Source organism: Gossypium hirsutum, chromosome A12 (assembly GCF_007990345.1).
Source record: "Gossypium hirsutum isolate 1008001.06 chromosome A12, Gossypium_hirsutum_v2.1, whole genome shotgun sequence".
Lineage (NCBI taxonomy): Eukaryota > Viridiplantae > Streptophyta > Magnoliopsida > Malvales > Malvaceae > Gossypium > Gossypium hirsutum.
Window position 1 is genome coordinate 28265945 of NC_053435.1, and position 13032 is coordinate 28278976.

General features: G+C 41.5%; 1 protein-coding gene across 1 annotated transcript; it reads left to right on the forward strand.

Annotated features, from left to right (window-relative positions):
- Positions 1 to 11332: 11332 nt before the first annotated feature.
- LOC107930638 (uncharacterized) lies at positions 11333 to 12818 on the forward strand. The gene is made up of 3 exons (XM_016862312.1): positions 11333 to 11413; positions 11480 to 11553; positions 12320 to 12818. The coding sequence occupies exons 1-3, from the start codon at positions 11333 to 11335 to the stop codon at positions 12816 to 12818; spliced, it is 654 nt and encodes a 217-aa protein (XP_016717801.1).
- Positions 12819 to 13032: the final 214 nt, after the last annotated feature.

Genomic DNA, 13032 nt, shown 5'->3' on the forward strand with positions numbered 1-13032 from the left:
GAGCAATGCATGTGTTAAATTGATGAAAAGGGGGAGGATGCTTTACTAGTGTGTATATGAGTGTATTAAGTGTTGAAATCGACCCCAAAAATAGACATGCATATTCGGCCAAGGGGAAAGAAATTAGCTAATATGTTGTGTTGATGCATGATTTTTGCATGTATGAGACTTTAATGTCTAATGTATAAATATGGGCTAAGTGCCTTGTGTTCATCTTTTTGATGCCTAAATGATGAAATCAATTTATTTGTTTAATTAAGCTCAAGAGCAAAGGGGAAATAAATCCGATAAAGGGAAGGAAAAAGTGGTTGAATAGCTAGCGGTATCGTTCGACAACACCCGAGGTAAGTTCTTGAGTAAGAGAGCTTAAATTACGATGTGATTAAATCATGCTCTATGTGTGGCTATTGAGCCGAATGTGCAAGGACGATATGTGCCTTGTGTTTGAGTTTCGCAAATGAAAATGAAATATGAATGTGCCATGAATTATTGTTAGATGTGCATGATTAATTGAATGCTGTCCGGGCTAAGTCCCGAAGGCTTTGTGCTAAGTGAATATATCCGGACTAAGATCCGAAGGCCTTTGTGCGAGATACTAAATCCGGGTTAAGTCCCAAAGGCATTCGTGCGAGTTATTAAATCCGGGTTATGTCCCGAAGGCATTGTGTGAGTTACTAAAACCGGGCTATGTCCCGAAGGCATTTGAACGAGGAGCTATATCCGGTTAAATCCCGAAGGTACGTGATTTGGTAATGAATGAGCTTGCTGTAAAATTCCAGCGAATACTCGAAAAACATCCCAATATGGGGATATGTTACGTATGTGTTGAATTTAATCGAGCCCTTACAAATAAATGTTCGCTCAGTTGATAAACGAGCTACCGGCCTTCGGCTAAGTTAGTCTATTGTGTATGTACATAAGGGTTGTTAATGTTGTGAAGCAATTTTGATATCGGTAAATTGCATATTATGAAATATTCCATTTAGCTAAATGTGTGTTATTCTTTGTTTATGCTGGAATTCCTTGCTCAAAACTTACTAAGCATAAATTGCTTACTCGTTACACAGCTCCTCTGTTTTATAGATTTTTGGTTCTCCAGCTATCGGACTCGGGATCTTGAAGTCGAAATCGCCCACACTATCAAAGGCTCTTTGGGTACTATTTTGTTGAATTTTGATATGGCATGTATAGGACTACCCATTGTTGTTTTTCGAGTACTTTATGAAATGTATAAGTGTACAGCCATGCGAAAATGGCTTGTAGAAGTGGAGTATGGCATTAGACCATTCGTGTTTATGAATGTATAGATGGTTTCATGATGTAACTATAGTTGGAATGGAAGTGTTGAGCAAATGATCAGCCATTGGAATGGCTAAGTATGATCATATGTGGGCATATGTATGACAAGGCCCTAGTTGGTCCATGAAACCCCGAAAATAGGTAAGGTTTACTTTGAAAACAGAGGCTGACAGCAGCAGTGGTGTGGATTGGAAAAATCACAAGAATTCGTAGGAGTGAAATTAAATAGTGAATAAATTATGTAATCGAACCTTGATGAATCTACTTTCATATGAAAGTAACGAAACAATCATATGAATAGTACAGTAAGAGATATTCAGGTTCTTGTGGGACAGGGCCAGAACAGTTTCTGGATTCCCTGTTCCGACTTTGGAAATTCACTATAAATTAACCAGAGATAATTAGGGGTCATACCATATATGTATGGATTCCTCTCTGAGTCTAGTTTCCATAGAAACAAACGGCATCAATATTGAATCTCTGTACAGAGAGATATCCAAGTTGTAATGGGAAAAGGTCAGTGTAGTCGACCCCTGTAACATGGGAGATTTTGACTAATAAACTGTACTAATTGGCCCGACCAAAAATTTTAGAAAAAATACATAGGTGGGGACATGAGTCTAGTTTCAGGGAAAAATCACAAAACTGATTTTCGAGTTGTGAAACTCAATACATGATTTTTGAAGCGACTAGTACTCAGACTGGGCAGTGTCTGGAAAAATTTTTCAAAGTTTGTTAACATCTCGTGTCCGACTCCGGTGTCGGTCTCGGGTTCGGGGTGTTACATTAAATTGGTATCAGAGCTACGGTTTAGTCGATTCTAGGACTACCGTAATGTGTTGGGTCTAGCTATACATGCCATTTTATGTGATTACTTGATAGTGTGGTGATTTCTGACAATTGTAAATGTGTTTATAGTAATGGATCCCGATCGTGACCGAGAGGTAGCTGATGATCTTGAGAGTGTAGCGCCTGCTCCCGCACAAGGGACAGTGCCGGCAGACTCTCAACCTAATGCTAGTAATCCGAATGATGAAGCTAGACAAGCATTCTATAGCGTGATGAATGATTGGTTCAACTAATACATTCGAACTAATATGGCTGTTCCACAACCTCCATTCCCGACAAATACTACCCCCGCACCTACAATACCACCGGTAACGGACCAAATAAGGTCAAATAAGCCCCCAGTTGACAGAATCCGAAAACATGGGGCTACTGAATTTAAGGCTATGGATAGCGATGATGCCGAGCAAGCTGAATTTTGGCTGGACAACACTATCTGGGTACTCGATGAGCTATCTTGTACACCCGATGAATGCCTAAAGTGTGCTATCTCCTTGCTACGTGATTCTGCCTACTATTGGTGGAGTACTCTGACTTCTGTTGTGCCCCGAGAGCAAGTAACTTGGGAGTTTTTCCAAACTGAGTTTCGGAAAAAGTATATCAGTCAGAGATTTGTTGATCAAAAATGGAAGGAATTTCTTGAGCTTAAGCAAGGCTCCATGTCGGTTACTGATTACGAGCGAAAATTTGTTAGACTTAGCAAATACGCTCGGGAATGTGTTTCGTCCGAAGCTATTATGTGTAAACGCTTCGAGGATGGGCTGAATGAAGATATAAAAATGTTCGTTGGCGTTCTTGAAATACGAGAGTTCGTGGTACTTGTTGAACGAGCTTGTAAAGTCGAAGAGCTTAGAAAAGAAAAGCAAAGAGTTGATGAGGGAACTGGAGAGTTTCGTAAAAGATCCTCGGGAAGGTCTCTTCAACAGACATCGAAGAGATTTTGAGATGATGCGGGCCAGTTTAGAGGCACTTCGGGCCTTTTTAGACGAGATCGTGATCGACCCCCTGTGGGTACACGAGGCACTTCGGTCGCCAGTGTTGGGAATGAACGTCGAGATAGAACGAAATGTCGATATTGCGGTAAATGGAATTCGGGGAGTTGTAGATTCCCTGACCGCTCCTGTTACAAGTGCGGATCAGTTGACCACTTCATTAAAGATTGCCCGAGGTTGTTTGAACAGAATGAAAATCAGAGTGGGAAACCGGGTGCTACCACTGCTCGAGGTAGACCATCTGGAAATACGGGCAATGCTAGTGGTGGTCAGAGAGGATCTAGAGATGATATAACCAGATCCGAAGCTCGTGCGCCTGCTAGAGCTTATGCTATACGTGCCCGTGAGGATGCTTCTTCGCCTGATGTTATTACCGGTACATTCACTCTCTTTGATACTAATGTAATTGCTTTGATTGACCCCGGTTCTACTCATTCTTACATATGTGAAACCTTAGCATCCAGTAAGACTTTACCTATTGAGTCTACTGAGTTCATAATTCGGGTGTCAAATCCCTTGGGTCGTTACGTGCTTGTCGACAAAGTGTGTAAGAAATGTCCCCTGGAAATTCGAGGTTCCTGTTTTCCGGCGGACTTGATGCTTTTGCCGTTTGATGAATTTGATGTTATCCTTGGTTTGGATTGGTTGACCGCGCATGATGCGGTTGTGAATTGCAAGAGCAAGACTATTGATTTGAGGTGCGCAAATAACGAAGTAATCCGAATTGAGTCTGCGGACTTGGAGGGGATGCCAGCTGTAATATCAGCAATGTTGGCACAGAAATATGTAAGAAAAGGGTGCGAAGCATACCTTGCGTATGTACTTGATGACAAAGAATTAGAAAAGAAACCCGAATCTGTGCCGGTGGCTTGTGAATACCCGGATGTTTTTCCGGAAGAATTACCTGGTTTACCACCTGTTCGGGAGGTAGAGTTTGGTATTGAGCTTGTACCTGGGACTACGCCGATTTCGATAGCTCCGTATCGATTGGCACCAACCGAGTTAAAGGAGTTGAAAGCTCAGTTGCAAGAACTGACGGATAGAGGTTTCGCTCGACCAAGTTTCTCACCTTGGGGTGCACCAGCATTGTTCGTGAAAAAGAAGGACGGAACCATGAGGTTGTGCATTGACTATCGTCAGCTGAATAAAGTGACGATAAAGAACAAATATCCGTTGCCGCGCATCGATGATTTGTTCGACCAACTGAAGGGAGCCTCAGTGTTCTCAAAAATAGATTTGAGATCGGGCTATTATCAGTTGCGAATTCGAGATTCAGATATTCCCAAAACTGCCTTCAGAACGAGATATGGTCACTACGAATTCTTAGTGATGCCGTTTGGGCTCACTAATGCCCCTGCAGTATTTATGGATTTGATGAATCTGATCTTCAGACCGTATTTGGATCGGTTCGTAGTTGTGTTCATTGATGACATTTTGGTCTATTCAAGAGATGAGACCGAACATGCTGAGCATCTGAGGCTAGTGCTGCAAATTTTGCGGGAAAAGCAGTTATATGCTAAGTTCAGTAAGTGTGAGTTCTAGTTAAGAGAGGTTAGCTTCTTGGGTCATGTGGTATCCGCGTCGGGTATTCGAGTTGACCCGAACAAAATTTCAGCCATACTTGACTGGAAACCTCCGAGAAATATTACTGAAGTTCGGAGCTTTTTGGGGCTCGCCGGTTATTACCGACGATTTGTGAAAGGTTTCTCGATGATAGCCACACCAATGACGAGGCTACTTCAAAAGGATGTTAAGTTCGAGTGGACGGAGAAATGTCAGAAAAGTTTCGACCAATTGAAAACTCATTTGACTGAAGCTCCAATTTTGGTGCAACCCGAATCAGGTAAAGAGTTTGTCATTTATAGTGACGCATCCCTACTTGGGTTGGGTTGCGTATTGATGCAAGAAGGCCGAGTCGTGGCCTATGCGTCAAGACAATTAAAGTCACACGAGAGGAATTATCCGACCCATGATCTCGAACTAGCTGCCATCGTGTTTGCTTTAAAAATATGGCGACATTATCTGTTTGGTGAGAAGTGCCATGTATTTTCAGATCACAAAAGTCTCAAATATTTGATGACTCAACGAGACTTGAATCTGCGACAAAGACGTTGGCTTGAGTTGTTGAAAGATTACGAGCTTGTCATTGATTACCACCCGGGAAAGGCTAACGTGGTTGCGGACGCCTTAAGCCGGAAGTCATTGTTTGCTTTACGAGCGATGAACGTGCATTTGTCTGTTCTACCAGACAATGTGTTAGTAGCTGAATTAAAAGCTAAACCATTATTGACTCACCAAATTCGTGAAGCTCAGAAAGTCGATGATGAATTGGTTGCAAAACGGGCTAAGTGTTTTCTGAACGAGTTGGTCCGGTTGCGTATAGATTGATTTTGCCCCCGGAGCTTGAAAAGATTCATGACGTCTTTCATGTTTCGATGCTTCGACGCTATCGATCTGATCCATCGCATATAATTAGCCCATCAGAGGTTGAAATTCAAGTCGACATGAGCTATGAAGAAGAACCGATGCGTATCCTAGCTCGTGAAGTGAAGGAGTTGCGAAACAAAAGAGTTCCGCTAGTAAAGGTGTTATGGCTCAAACACGGGATCGAGGAAGCTACTTGGGAGATCGAGAGCTCGATGAAAGAGTGATACCCAAACCTATTTACCGGTAAGATTTTCGGGGACGAAAATTTCTTAAGTGGGGGAGAGTTGTGACAGCCCAAAGTTGACCCTAGTCGGGAAGTGGTTTCGGGACCGCTAAACTGAGTCACCGAAATGTTTGAATGTGATACTTATTGTCTAGAATATGTAATTATGAATGTGTGAAAATTTCAAGCTTCAATTTGGTTGATTTCATGTGAATTTAGTCAATAGGACTTATGTGAGAAAATTCTAAAATGTGATAGGTCAATGTGTGAGGACCTATTAGCGCATGTGGACAAAGGGGGGACTTGCATGTCAAATTCCCCCCTACTAGTAGTGGCCGGCCATGACAAGCATGGTAGACCAAGTTTGATGGCCAAGACATGTCATAGACATGTTTTGTTGGTGCATCATGGGTGGAAAAAAATAAAATAATAGGCATGGAAATTAAATAATGAAAAGGAGTATGATGAATACACAAAAAAAAATGTGTAGTTGATTCTTTTCCCCCCCTTTGCCGTGAGCTAAAGAAAAGAGAGGAGAAGATCTTTGTTCATCCTTTTCTCACCTTCATTTAGCCTAAATTAGAAAGAAAAACAAAGAAAAAAATTTCTCATCCTTTGGTTCATCCTTGGCCAAAAAAATTTTATGGAGGAAAGAAGAAGAAAGGTGGAGAGATTCGGCCATGCATGTAGCTAGGCTAAGGTATGTTTGATGATGTTCCATGAGATGCATGCATGTTTTAGTTGTTAGCTTGAGTTCTACCTAGCCCATGGTCTAAATCTTGCTATGAGATGGAAATGGCACTTGACCATGGATGCATCATTCTTGGTTGATGTTTGATGTTGTGGTGATGAGGCATGAGGATGAGTTAAGATTCGGCCTAGGTGGAGGTTGTGTTAATGCCATTGCATGCAAAATATGAAGCTTGTTAATGATGCATGTGATGATGGCTTGATGATTCTTGAACCTCCTTTTTAGCATTTTTGTGTGAGCACATATGTGCATTGGTTGCTAAATGGAGAAGAATCGGCTAGCAAGATGTGTGCTAAGGCCGAATGTAACTTTGCATGTTAATGAGCAATGCATGTGTTAAATTGATGAAAAGGGGGAGGATGCTTTACTAGTGTGTATATGAGTGTATTAAGTGTTGAAATCGACCCCAAAAATAGACATGCATATTCGGCCAAGGGGAAAGAAATTAGCTAATATGTTGTGTTGATGCATGATTTTTGCATGTATGAGACTTTAATGTCTAATGTATAAATATGGGCTAAGTGCCTTGTGTTCATCTTTTTGATGCCTAAATGATGAAATCAATTTATTTGTTTAATTAAGCTCAAGAGCAAAGGGGAAATAAATCCGATAAAGGGAAGGAAAAAGTGGTTGAATAGCTAGCGGTATCGTTCGACAACACCCGAGGTAAGTTCTTGAGTAAGAGAGCTTAAATTACGATGTGATTAAATCATGCTCTATGTGTGGCTATTGAGCCGAATGTGCAAGGACGATATGTGCCTTGTGTTTGAGTTTCGCAAATGAAAATGAAATATGAATGTGCCATGAATTATTGTTAGATGTGCATGATTAATTGAATGCTGTCCGGGCTAAGTCCCGAAGGCTTTGTGCTAAGTGAATATATCCGGACTAAGATCCGAAGGCCTTTGTGCGAGATACTAAATCCGGGTTAAGTCCCAAAGGCATTCGTGCGAGTTATTAAATCCGGGTTATGTCCCAAAGGCATTGTGTGAGTTACTAAAACCGGGCTATGTCCCGAAGGCATTTGAACGAGGAGCTATATCCGGTTAAATCCCGAAGGTACGTGATTTGGTAATGAATGAGCTTGCTGTAAAATTCCAGCGAATACTCGAAAAACATCCCAATATGGGGATATGTTACGTATGTGTTGAATTTAATCGAGCCCTTACAAATAAATGTTCGCTCAGTTGATAAACGAGCTACCGGCCTTCGGCTAAGTTAGTCTATTGTGTATGTACATAAGGGTTGTTAATGTTGTGAAGCAAGTTTGATATCGGTAAATTGCGTATTATGAAATATTCCGTTTAGCTAAATGTGTGTTATTCTTTGTTTATGCTGGAATTCCTTGCTCAAAACTTACTAAGCATAAATTGCTTACTCGTTACACAGCTCCTCTGTTTTATAGATTTTTGGTTCTCCAGCTATCGGACTCGGGATCTTGAAGTCGAAATCGCCCACACTATCAAAGGCTCTTTTGGGTACTATTTTGGTTGAATTTTGATATGGCATGTATAGGACTACCCATTGTTGTTTTTCGAGTACTTTATGAAATGTATAAGTGTACAGCCATGCGAAAATGGCTTGTAGAAGTGGAGTATGGCATTAGACCATTCGTGTTTATGAATGTATAGATGGTTTCATGATGTAACTATAGTTGGAATGGAAGTGTTGAGCAAATGATCAGCCATTGGAATGGCTAAGTATGATCATATGTGGGCATATGTATGACAAGGCCCTAGTTGGTCCATGAAACCCCGAAAATAGGTAAGGTTTACTTTGAAAACAGAGGCTGACAGCAGCAGTGGTGTGGATTGGAAAAATCACAAGAATTCGTAGGAGTGAAATTAAATAGTGAATAAATTATGTAATCGAATCTTGATGAATCTACTTTCATATGAAAGTAACGAAACAATCATATGAACAGTACAGTAAGAGATATTCAGGTTCTTGTGGGACAGGGCCAGAACAGTTTCTGGATTCCCTGTTCCAACTTTGGAAATTCACTATAAATTGACCAGAGATAATTAGGGGTCATACCATATATTTATGGATTCCTCTCTGAGTCTAGTTTCCATAGAAACAAACTGCATTATTATTGAAGCTCTGTGCAGAGAGATATCGAAGTCGTAATGGGAAAAGGTCAGTGTAGTCGACCCCTGTAACATGGGAGATTTTGACTAATAAACTGTACTAATTGGCCCGACCAAAAATTCTAGAAAAAAATACATAGGTGGGGACATGAGTCTAGTTTCAGGGAAAAATCACAAAACTGATTTTCGAGTTGTGAAACTCAAGACATGATTTTTTAAGCGACAATTACTCAGACTGGGCAGTGTCTGGAAAAATTTTTCAAAGTTTGTTAACATCTCGTGTCCGACTCCGGTGTCGGTCTCGGGTTTGGGGTGTTACAGATGGCCTCAGAGATGGTCTAAGAGTTCTGATAGCTCCTCAGAGGGAGTGAGATTTTGCAGTACTTGTTGACAAGGAAAAAATTGCAGAGGATGTGATGTGTACCGAGCGCCAGAACAGAGAGAAAGGCAGACGTAAAACGGATGCTGAGCCCTTGAACTCTTTTCAAAGATTTAAGAAAAAGCCCAAAACTGATGGGCCGATCAGAGTTAGGACCCCTACTACTACTACAACTGGACCGCAGTTTTTTGCTGAATATGGGAAACGTCATTAGGGTGAATGTCGGAGGAAGTTGGGTACGTGTCTGAGATGCAGAACTTTGGAGCACCATGTTAGGGATTGTCCACAGAGGCACGAGTAGATGCAAGCTACTGGTTTGGGTAATGTATAGTTGGCTAGTCAGCAGCCACCGAGAGGCTGTGGTTAGGACAAGGGTGGAAACGGTATGGGTCAGGGTCGTGGAGCACCGGGCAGAGGTGCGGGTCATACTGAGGCAAGGTAGCCTGCATGGTTTATGCAGCACATCACCGAGAGGATGGAGATGCTCCAAATGTCATAACGGGTACGTTCTTTATCCATAATGTACCTCATACTGCATTGATTGATGTTAGGTCTACTCATTCGTATATAGCATGCTCTATGTCTAAGATATTGGGTATTGTGGCTGAAAGCACTATGAGAGAGATTACTATTCTAAGTCTACTGGGGTAGTCCATTCGGGTATATAAGGTATTTAGATGTGTTCCTTTGGAGATACAAGGAGCTGTTTTTCTAGCCAATCTAATGGAACTGCCTTTCGGAGAATTTGATTTAATATTGGGCATGGACTGGTTAGTTAAAGATTGGGTAAGCTTGGATTGTGCCACGAAGCGAGTTGTACTGAGACCTGAAGCCTGTGAGGAGATAGTGGCAATTGGGGAACGACGAAACTATCTAAGTGATATAATTTCTGCGCTAAGGGCCGAGAGGTTGGCACGCAATGGTTGTGAAGCATACTTGGCCTATGTTAGTGTTTCAGATGTTGGAGACTCTTTGCTAAAGGATATCAGAACTGTTAAGGATTTTTCGGACATCTTCCCTGAAGAGGTTCCAGGACTACCTCCAGAACGTAAGGTACAGTTCGGGATTGAGCTCTTCCCTGGTATAGCTCCGGTGTCCATCGCCCCTTATAAAATGGCACCAAAAGAGCTTGTAGAGTTGAAGACCCGAATTCAAGAACTACCGGCCCGTGGGTTTATCCAACTGAGTGTGTCTCCATGGGGAGCACCAGTCTTGTTTGTGAAAAAGAAGGATGGATCCATGCGTATATGCATCGACTATAGACAATTGAATAAGTTGACTATTAAGAACAAATACCCTTTGCCAAGGATTGATGATTTGTTCGATCAGTTGTGGGGAGCGACAGTTTTCTTTAAAATAGATTTCCTGTCAGGGTATCACCAACTGAAAGTTAAAGAGGCCGATGTGCACAAGACAACATTTAAGACTCGTTATGGTCATTATGAGTTCCTGGTAATGCCATTTGGAATGACAAATGCACTGGCAGCTTTTATGGATCTAATGAACAGAGTATTCCAACTCTACCTGGATCAGCTTGTTGTAGTATTTATCGATGACATACTGGTGTATTCGAGGACGGAATATGAACATGATAAGCATCTTCAAGTAGTTCTACAAATTTTAAGGAGAAACAACTGTACGCCAAGTTCAACAAGTGTGAATTCTGGTAAAAAGAGGTAAGGTTTCTTGGTCATGTGGTGTCTGCTGAGGGGATTAGGGTTGATCCTCAGAAGATTGAGGCTGTCTTTTATTGGAAACAGCCAAAGACTGTATCGAAAATCTGGAGCTTTCTGGGGCTGGCTGGATACTATTGCAGATTTGTAGAGGGATTTTCACTGATTGTCACGCCATTAACTAAACTACTGCGTAAGGGCGTTCCCTTTAACTGGATTGATGATTCAAGAGAGCTTTGAGAAGCTCAGGAAATTTTTAACTATGGCCCCTGTCTTGATTCAGCCAGAGTCTGGGAAGGAATTTACTATTTACAACGAAGCATCACATGTTGGTTTAGGTTGTATGTTGATGCAAGAGGGTAAGGTGGTTGCTTATGAGTCTCGTCAGCTTAAGACACATGAGATGAATTATCCGACTCATGACTTGGAGTTGGCCGCAGCGGTATTTGTATTAAAAATCTGGGGGCATTACTTGTACGGTGAAAAGTGTATCATTTACACTGATCACAAGAGTCTCAAGTATCTCCTTACTTAGAAGGAGTTAAACCTTAGGCAGCGTAGGTGGATTGAGCTGCTTAAGGATTATGATTGTTTGATTGAATACCACCCTGGTAAGGCCAATGTAGTGGTCGATGCACTGAACCATAGGGCTATGACTGATCTAAAAGCAATGTTTGCTCATCTTACCTTATTTGATGATCGTAGTTTATTGGCCGAGCTCCAAGTTAAACCAGTATGGATTGAACAAATGAAGAGTAAATAGTTGGAAGATGAATCATTGGGTCTTTTGCTCCGGCAGATTGAGAATGGTAATACAGTGGATTTTGGGCTGAATTGTGAAGGGTACTCTGTCCCTAAGGATACTGATTTAAGGTAGACTTTACAGTGAGAGGCGCATAGTAGCCCTTATGCTATGCACCCAGGTGGAAATAAGATGTACAGAGATCTCCGTAAGGTATATTGGTGGCCAGGTCTTAAGCGTGAGATTATCGACTTTGTGGGGAAATGTCTACTTGCCAACATGTTAAAGTAGAACATCAATTGCTTTCTAAGTTACTTCATCCGGTTAAAATTCCTATGTGGAAGTGGGAAAGAGTAACTATGGACTTTGTGAGTGGGCTATCCCTAATGCCTTCTAAGAAAGATTCCATGTGGGTCATCATGGATCAATTGACCAAAACTACCCATTCCATATCGGTTCGCATAGATTTTTTATTGCATAAACTGCCTAAGTTGTGTGTATCTAAGATAGTGAGACTACATGGGGTACCAATTTCCATAATATTCGATAGAGATCCTCGCTTCATTTCTTGGTTCTGGAAGAAGTTACATGAAGCTCTAGGAACGCGGTTGGACTTCAGTACTGCGTTTCATATTCAGACAGATAGTCAGTCGGAGAGGGTAATCCAAATATTGGAAGACATGTTAAGAAGTTGTGTAATTGACTTCCGAGGTAGCTGGGAGTAGTACTTGCCACTAGCAAAGTTTGCTTATAAAAATAGTCACTAGTCTAGCATACAGATGGTACCTTACAAAACAGTATATGGTCTTAGGTGTCGTACTCCATCATGTTGGACTGAGTTGGACGACCATCATGCTCTGGGTTTTGAGTTAGTAGCTGATATCAAGATAAGTTCAGAGTAATTCAGGATCAACTGAAGGCGGCGTTAGACAAACAGAAGTCATATGCGGATCTGAAGCATAAAGATATTAAGTATGCTATGGGAGATTTTGTTTTTCTGAAGGTCTCATCATGGAAGAAGGTATTGAGATTTGGGCGTAAAGGTAAGTTGAGCCCAAGGTTTATTAGGCCTGACCGCATTTTGAGACGAGTCAGACCGATTGCATATCAGTTACAGTTACCTCCAGAATTAGAGAGAATTCATGATGTGTTCCACGTCTCTATGCTGAGACGCTACTGCTCTAATCCTATGCATGTTGTGCCGATTGAGGAGATTGAAATTAGACCTAACGTAACTTTTGAGGAAGAACCAATCCAGATTTTGGATCGAGAGGTAAAAGTCTTGAGAAGGAAGTCAATCCCACTAGTAAAAGTTCTTTGGCGGAATCATAGTTCTGAGGTGGCTACGTCGGAACCCGAGGAGGCAATACGGCAACAATATCCTCATCTATTCTGACCATGTAAATTTTGAGGCCGAAATTTTCTTTAAGAAGGGTAGAATTGTAACGCCCCAAATCTCAAAAACCCTATTAAAATTATTTTGTATGTTTGCGACGTGAAAGTATATCTGGCTTAGTGGTTTAGTTCTCTGTGGGTATCTGGGAAGTTATGGGTTCAAGCTTGGGCTTGAGCAAAATTTGTGCTTTTATTTGGTGAAACCCTTGTCTTCT

What these genes read in the sequence shown, in the direction of transcription:
- LOC107930638 (XM_016862312.1), top strand. Translation starts at nt 11,333, where the DNA reads ATGACTGATCTAAAAGCAATGTTTGCTCATCTTACCTTATTTGATGAT. An exon ending in CCGAGCTCCAAGTTAAACCA is followed by an intron (nt 11,414 to 11,479) that starts GTATGGATTGAA and finishes TTGCTCCGGCAG; the next exon opens with ATTGAGAATGGTAATACAGT. An exon ending in CCTAAGGATACTGATTTAAG is followed by an intron (nt 11,554 to 12,319) that starts GTAGACTTTACA and finishes AGATAAGTTCAG; the next exon opens with AGTAATTCAGGATCAACTGA.